Source organism: Ursus maritimus, unplaced genomic scaffold (genome assembly GCF_017311325.1).
Source record: "Ursus maritimus isolate PB19 unplaced genomic scaffold, ASM1731132v1 scaffold_19, whole genome shotgun sequence".
Lineage (NCBI taxonomy): Eukaryota > Metazoa > Chordata > Mammalia > Carnivora > Ursidae > Ursus > Ursus maritimus.
The window spans coordinates 54,661,108-54,667,370 of record NW_024424341.1 but is presented as its reverse complement, the minus strand read 5'-3'; the positions used below and the strand labels follow the sequence as shown (position 1 = coordinate 54,667,370).

At 69.4% G+C, this 6,263-nt stretch overlaps 3 protein-coding genes across 5 annotated transcripts in view; all 3 read left to right on the top strand.

Annotated features, from left to right (window-relative positions):
- Positions 1-1,787, top strand: part of DMPK (DM1 protein kinase) — a 12,145-nt gene extending 10,358 nt beyond the window's left edge. For 2 of the 3 annotated variants that reach the window (XM_040634181.1, XM_040634179.1), the window contains exons 13-15: positions 134-180; positions 465-554; positions 889-1,787. In XM_040634181.1, coding sequence (XP_040490115.1) covers positions 134-180; positions 465-554; positions 889-1,041 — 290 coding nt within the window. In that variant the 3' untranslated portion in view covers positions 1,042-1,787. The remainder of the gene's footprint in view (positions 1-133; positions 181-464; positions 555-888) is intronic. The other variant, XM_040634180.1, reaches the window with a different exon arrangement.
- An 886-nt stretch (positions 1,788-2,673) lies between these two features.
- SIX5 (SIX homeobox 5) lies at positions 2,674-6,257 on the top strand. Its single transcript, XM_040634178.1, is given in 6 exon segments — positions 2,674-3,484; positions 4,449-4,993; positions 4,996-5,019; positions 5,022-5,188; positions 5,191-5,254; positions 5,504-6,257. Coding segments are annotated over 6 exon segments (2,244 nt in total). The 5' UTR covers positions 2,674-2,681; the 3' UTR covers positions 6,145-6,257.
- LOC103657194 (homeobox protein SIX5) overlaps positions 6,177-6,263 on the top strand; it is a 2,615-nt gene continuing 2,528 nt past the window's right edge. Inside the window, 1 exon segment of the mRNA XM_040634424.1 lies at positions 6,177-6,243. Coding sequence (XP_040490358.1) covers positions 6,177-6,243 — 67 coding nt within the window.

The window sequence follows — 6,263 nt, the reverse complement described above, 5'->3', positions numbered from 1 at the left end:
GGGGGGGGGGGGAGGTGGGCCCGCGGCGTGTGTGGACACCTGGGGGAGGGCGAGGGGCCCAGGCTGGGGCACGCCGCGCCACCGCCCTCCTCCGTCCCTCCACGCGCCCTATGCCTCTCTCTTCTCCTTCCAGCTGTCACGGGGGTCCCCAGTCCCCGGGCCACGGATCCACCTTCCCATGTAAGACCCCTCTTTTTCCCCTGTATCAAGCCTGCTGGCCCCTCTGCAGACCCCGCCCCCGTCTCCCCGTCCAGATTTAGGGATCACCCTATCTGGGGGTTCCAGGCGGCAGACACCCTCCATTCAGTCCCACGTCTACCAGCTGTCCCACGGTCCCGTCTAGGATCCCGTCTAGGATCTCCCTTGATTCCGTCCCCGACTCCCTCCGCTGTCTCTCGCCCCCTGCCGAGGGCGGCCGGGCCGGGCTGGGCTCCGATCGGGTCACCTGTCCCTTCTCTCTCCAGCTAGATGGCCCCCCGGCCGTGGCTCTGGGCCAATGCCCGCTGGTGGGGCCAGGCCCCATGCACCGCCGCCACCTGCTGCTCGCTGCCAGGGTACGTCCGGCTGCTCACGCCCGCCCGCCGCCGCGCCCCCTCCTCGCTCCACGCACCCCAAGCCGCCTCTGCTTAGCTGCGCCTCTGCCGGGCCGGGCCCGCCGCAGGGAGGGAGGATGCCCGGGCAGCCAATCAGCACAGGCCGCTAGGAAGCAGCCAGTGGCGAGTTCGGACAAGACTTAAGGCTAGCCAGCGACCAACCGCAGCTGCCCCCGGGGGCGGGGCGGAGTGCAGAGAGGCTTGTGGACCCACCTATGGGCGTAGGCGTGGCGAGTGCCAGGAACCAATCCGTGGGCCGTGCCGCGGGGACCTGATCCCGCCCTCTTGTCCGCAGGTCCCTAAGCCTGACCTATCGGAGGCGCGTTCCCTGCTCCTGTTCGCCGTTGCTCTGGCTGCTGCCGCCGCCTTGGGCTGCACTGGGTTGGTGGCCTGCGCCGACCATCTCGCCCCGGTCTGGCGCCACCCAGGAGCCGCCTTCTCCCCCTGAACCCTAGAAGCCCAAGCCGGAGGGTTGGGTAACCTGGGCACAGCCCAGAAGCCACTCCCACCGCCTCCGCGTTCACACCGCTCCAAGCGTGGGTCTCCGCCCCAGCTCCAGCCCTGTGATCCGGGCCCGCCCCCTGGCGGCCGGGGAGGGAAGAGCCGGGCCCGCGGTGAGAGCAAGGGGCTCCTGGAAGGCTTGTAACCGGGAATGCTGCAGCTGCTGCCGGGGGGAATCGCAGACCACTTCCTTCCTGCGGCCTGGCTGAGGCCCCGACATGCATGGGCAAACTGCGATCTAGAGAAGGCAGCAGGGCCAGGGCTCGGCCATGAGTTTTTCAGCCTCCCCGCCTCCCCACCCCCACCCCGCCCCCATCGGCTCGCAGACCACAAATCCTTGTGCATGAGGCCCTGCTATCCCGGGAACGTTCTCTTCCTGCGGCGAACGTCTAGTGCGAGCTCCGCCCGCTCTCTCGGGAACCTTATGCTTTTGCCAGCCCCGCTTTTTCGGGGACTCCCGCGCCCTCCTCACGTAAGCTGCTCTCGGAGCCACCGCAGGCTCCGCCCGCCTCCGCAGTTTGGGTATTTATTGACCTGTCCTCCGACCCGCTGACAGGCTCCAGGACCCCAGCTCCCTAATCCACGTTTTGGATGCACTGAGACCCCGACATTCCTCAGTATTTATTGTCTCTCCCCACCTAGGACCCCACCCCCGATCCTCGCGAATAAAAGGCCCTCCCGTCTGCCCAAAGCTCTGAACTCCCGGGTGTCCACTCTCTTTGCGGTGCGGGAAGGAGGCTGCTCAGGGGGCCAATCGGAAGGCGAGTGGAGGCGGCCAATGGCCTGGCGGGAAGCTAGCGGGCCTCAGAGCTGACGAATCAGGGCTGGGGGTGGGGGGGGTGAGGACGCTGAGAGGCGTGGCCTCGGCATCCGGCCAATAGGACATGGCTAGCGAGCCACCAGGAGGCACCGCCCCCTGTCCAGCTGTGGCCCAGCTGTGCCACCCGCTCGCCGGGAAGAAGGGGGCTGGGCCGGCTGCGCGCGCGGCCATCCTCCTACCAGTGCGCCTGCGCGGGCCACGCGCCTCGGTTCCAGAGACTTGCTCAAGAAAAGTTGCTGCAAACTTTCTAACCCGTTTCCCCCGCCCCTTCTCCCTGCCAGACCCGCCCCCCTGCGGAGCCGGGAATTCCGAGGGGCGGAGCGCAGGCGGAGATGGGGAGTGGGGGGGCCTTCAGAGGACTCTGGAGACGGAGGCGTGCAGAAGCTTAGTCTCCGGGCGGAGGTGGCTTCGCGCCCTTAGCCCTCCCGGACGGCCCGTTACCTTCTCCGTTGTCCCGATGGGGAAACTGAGGCCCTGAGCCTGAGGCACACCCGGGGGGAGGCAAAAAAGCGCGGCCTGAGGCGGAGGGAAAACAAAAGGAGAATCACGGACAGGCGGGGAGGGGGGCGGGCACTCACAGACACTGGGACCGAGATCCAAGTGGAGAGCTGGGCCTGGCATTGCTGGGGGAGACGCGGGGTCGGCGCGGGGGAGAAGATCGGGAAGCGCGAAAGGGAGGGCGGAGAGGGGGGACGGGCGGGGGAGGGGGCTGGGGAAAGCCCGAGGGAGGAGGAGAAGGAGGGAGGAACTTCCCAAAGTTGCAAAACATGGCTACCTTGCCTGCGGAGCCGAGCGCGGGGCCGGCGGCTGGGGGGGAGGCGGTGGCGGCGGCGGCGGCGACCGAAGAAGAGGAGGAGGAAGCGCGCCAGCTCCTGCAGACTTTGCAGGCGGCCGAGGGTGAGGCGGCGGCCGCGGCCGGGGCCGGGGCGGGCGAAGCGGCGTCGGGAGCGGAGGGCCCGGGATCCCCGGGCGTCCCCGGGTCGCCTCCCGAGGCCGCTGCCGAGCCGCCCACGGGCCTCCGCTTCTCGCCCGAGCAGGTGGCGTGCGTTTGCGAGGCGCTGCTACAGGCGGGCCACGCCGGCCGCTTGAGCCGCTTCCTGGGCGCACTGCCCCCGGCCGAGCGCCTACGTGGCAGCGATCCGGTGCTGCGCGCTCGGGCCCTGGTGGCCTTCCAGCGGGGCGAGTACGCCGAGCTCTACCGGCTGCTGGAAAGCCGCCCCTTCCCCGCCGCCCACCACGCCTTTCTGCAGGACCTCTACCTGCGCGCGCGCTACCACGAGGCCGAGCGGGCCCGCGGCCGCGCGCTGGGCGCAGTGGACAAGTACCGTCTGCGCAAGAAGTTCCCGCTGCCCAAGACCATATGGGACGGCGAAGAGACCGTCTACTGCTTCAAGGAGCGCTCCCGCGCCGCGCTCAAGGCCTGCTATCGCGGCAACCGCTACCCTACGCCGGACGAGAAGCGCCGCCTGGCCACGCTCACCGGCCTCTCGCTCACGCAGGTCAGCAACTGGTTCAAGAACCGGCGACAGCGCGATCGGACCGGGGGCGGCGGCGGCGCGCCTTGCAAGAGGTGAGGGGACGCGGGCGGCGCAAGTCCCGCTTTCCCAGGGACGTGCTACCAGCCACCCCCCTCTCCCCCAAGCCCACTGCTGGAGTCAGCGCGCCGAGCTCCTGGGGCACCTCCTGCTTACACCTTCAGGCGCCCCCCAGGGCGTAGGGAATACGTGTAGACCGAACAGGCACGCGCCCCGGCCCTCTCCCCGTTCCCGCTGCTCCAGTCGCGGAGGCTGGGAGACCTCTTTCCTCTGCTCCACTCAGAGCTCCGTCCCAAATCCCATCCGTGTTCGTGGCTGGGGGGAGGCTTTGAGAAAATGGGGGGGCTGCGGAAAGGGGGACGGGCCCTTGTCCACCCACCCTGCGTGGGGGCATCCTTCACCAGGGGCTGCGGGGCCTTTCCCTGAACCGTGGCTGTTCCTTACCCCCCCCACCCCCCCTCGGGGCCCAAACAGCGTGGTCCGTCGTCTGTCTTTGTTGTGAAACGTGAACCTTCCCCAGCTCCGGTTTCCCTGTAACCCAAGCCCTTCCCCTCCCACCCTGCGCGCCGGCCTCTCACTCCCTTTTCTGACGCCCGGGGGAGGGGGGGGGCGGGGGAGGCACCGGGAACTGAGCTGGCGGCTGCCTCTTCACTCTGGGGAAAGACGCTGGGCTGCTTTCAGCCGGACCCAGGGGACCCGGGGCAGCCCAGTCCTCAGCCTCTGGGGCCCGGAGGCCAAGGGGCTGGGAGAGGAGGGCCTCCTCCTTCCGATGGGGTCAGCTTTAGCTTTTATGGAGAGGTATCAATGCTGGACTGGCAGAGGCTCTTTCTCGGGGGTTTTGGGGTGGTTTCAGGAGGAGATTTTATAACCCCCCTGAAGCTTTCGGTGTCAAAGTTTGGGCTGGAGCAGGGTGGGGAGGCAGCGGTCGGCAGGCAGCTTGCCGGCCACTGGCTAAACAGGACGTTCGGGACCACCACTCACAATCCTTTCTCTGGCCAGCGAGTCTGACGGGAACCCCACCACCGAGGACGAGTCCAGCCGCAGTCCGGAGGACCTGGATAGGGGGGTGGCTCCGGTGGCTGCGGAGGCCCCTGCGCAGGGCTCTATATTTCTGGCCGGGGCCACCCCTCCCACGCCCTGCCCTGCCTCCTCCTCCATCCTGGTGAACGGGAGCTTCCTGGCTGCGGGCAGCTCTCCCGCTGTGCTCCTCAACGGCAGCCCCGTCNNNATCAACAGCCTGGCCCTCGGGGAGGCCTCCGGCCTGGGCCCCCTGCTGCTCACGGGTGGCAGTGGCGCTCCTCCCCCGCAGCCCGGGCCCCAGGGGGCCAGCGAGGGCAAGACCTCCCTGGTCCTGGACCCTCAGACCGGGGAGGTTCGACTAGAGGAGGCTCAGCCCGAGGCCGCTGAGACCAAGGAGGCCCAGGTGGCTGCTTCAGGGCCGGCGGGAGAGGAGGCTGCGGGGCCTCTGCCCCAAGTGGTGCCCGGCCCTCCACCGGCTGCCCCCTTTCCTCTGCCCCCAGGACCGGTGCCGTCTGTGGCAGCTCCCAGGTGGTGCCACTTTCCCCACCCCCTGGTATCCCGCAGGCCTGGGCCCCACGTCCCCGCTGTTGAACCTGCCCCAGGTGGTGCCCACCTCCCAGGTGGTGACCCTGCCGCAGGCGGTGGCGCTGCAGCTGCTGGCGCGGCGGGCCAGGCACAGCCCTGTGAGAAAGGTGGCCGAGGCCGCAGGCTCCAGCCAGCAGTGCACCTGATAAACTCCGGGGTGGGCGTGACCGCCCTGCAGCTGCCCTCCGCCACCGCCCCAGGTACCTCCCGCCTTCCTGGGGCCTGAGGGGGGGGCGGGTGCTGGTGCTGTCAGTGGGCTTCTGGGAGTCTGGGCAGCCCATCCCTGGCACGGCCCAGAACCCTCCAGAGCCAGGCGGTGGCCTGAGGCTCCAGCCACATCGACACAGCCCCATCTCAGAGGGGCTCGTCTTGCCTCAGGCTGATCTGCCTGCCTGGCCTGCAGAGCGTCACCTTCACCCCTGCGCCTGGCCCATCTCTTGTCCCCACAGGAAACTTTCTCCTGGCCAACCCCGTGTCTGGCAGCCCCATCGTGACAGGTGTGGCCGTGCAGCAGGGCAAGATCATCCTCACGGCCACCTTCCCCACCAGCATGCTGGTCTCCCAGGTCCTGCCGCCTGCCCCCAGCCTGGCCCTGCCCCTGAAGCCAGACCCGGCCATCTCAGTGCCGGAAGGAGCCCTCCCGGTGGCCCCCAGCCCCGCTCTCCCGGACGTCCACGCCCTAGGCCCACTCTCTGCACCGCAGCCACCGCCCGTCCCTGCTGCCACCGGTGCCGCCGCCGCCGCTGCCGCCGCTGCCACCGCCGCCAGCCTGCCCTTCTCCCCGGATTCCTCCGGTCTCCTACCCGGCTTCCCGGCGCCCCCGCCAGAGGCGCTCATGCTGTCGCCTGCAGCCATGCCCATCTGGCCAGCGGGCCTGGAACTGAGTGCGGGCCCGGAAGGGCTGCTGGAAGCTGAGAAGGGGCTGGGGACGCAGGCCCCCCATACGGTGCTGAGGCTGCCAGACCCCGACCCCGAGGGGCTGCTCCTGGGGTCCACGGCAGGCAGCGAGGTTGACGAGGAGCTGGAAGCTGAGCCCAAGGTTCTGACCCAGCTACAGTCGGTGCCTGTGGAAGATCCCCTGGAACTGTGACCCCCGCCGGGGCCTCGTCGCCTCTGCTGCCCATGGTGCTCCAGATCCAGGGCTGCCCGGGACAAGGGGGCCGCCCAGACACAACTGCCGCGAGCCGAAGTTCCACACACTACGTCCAC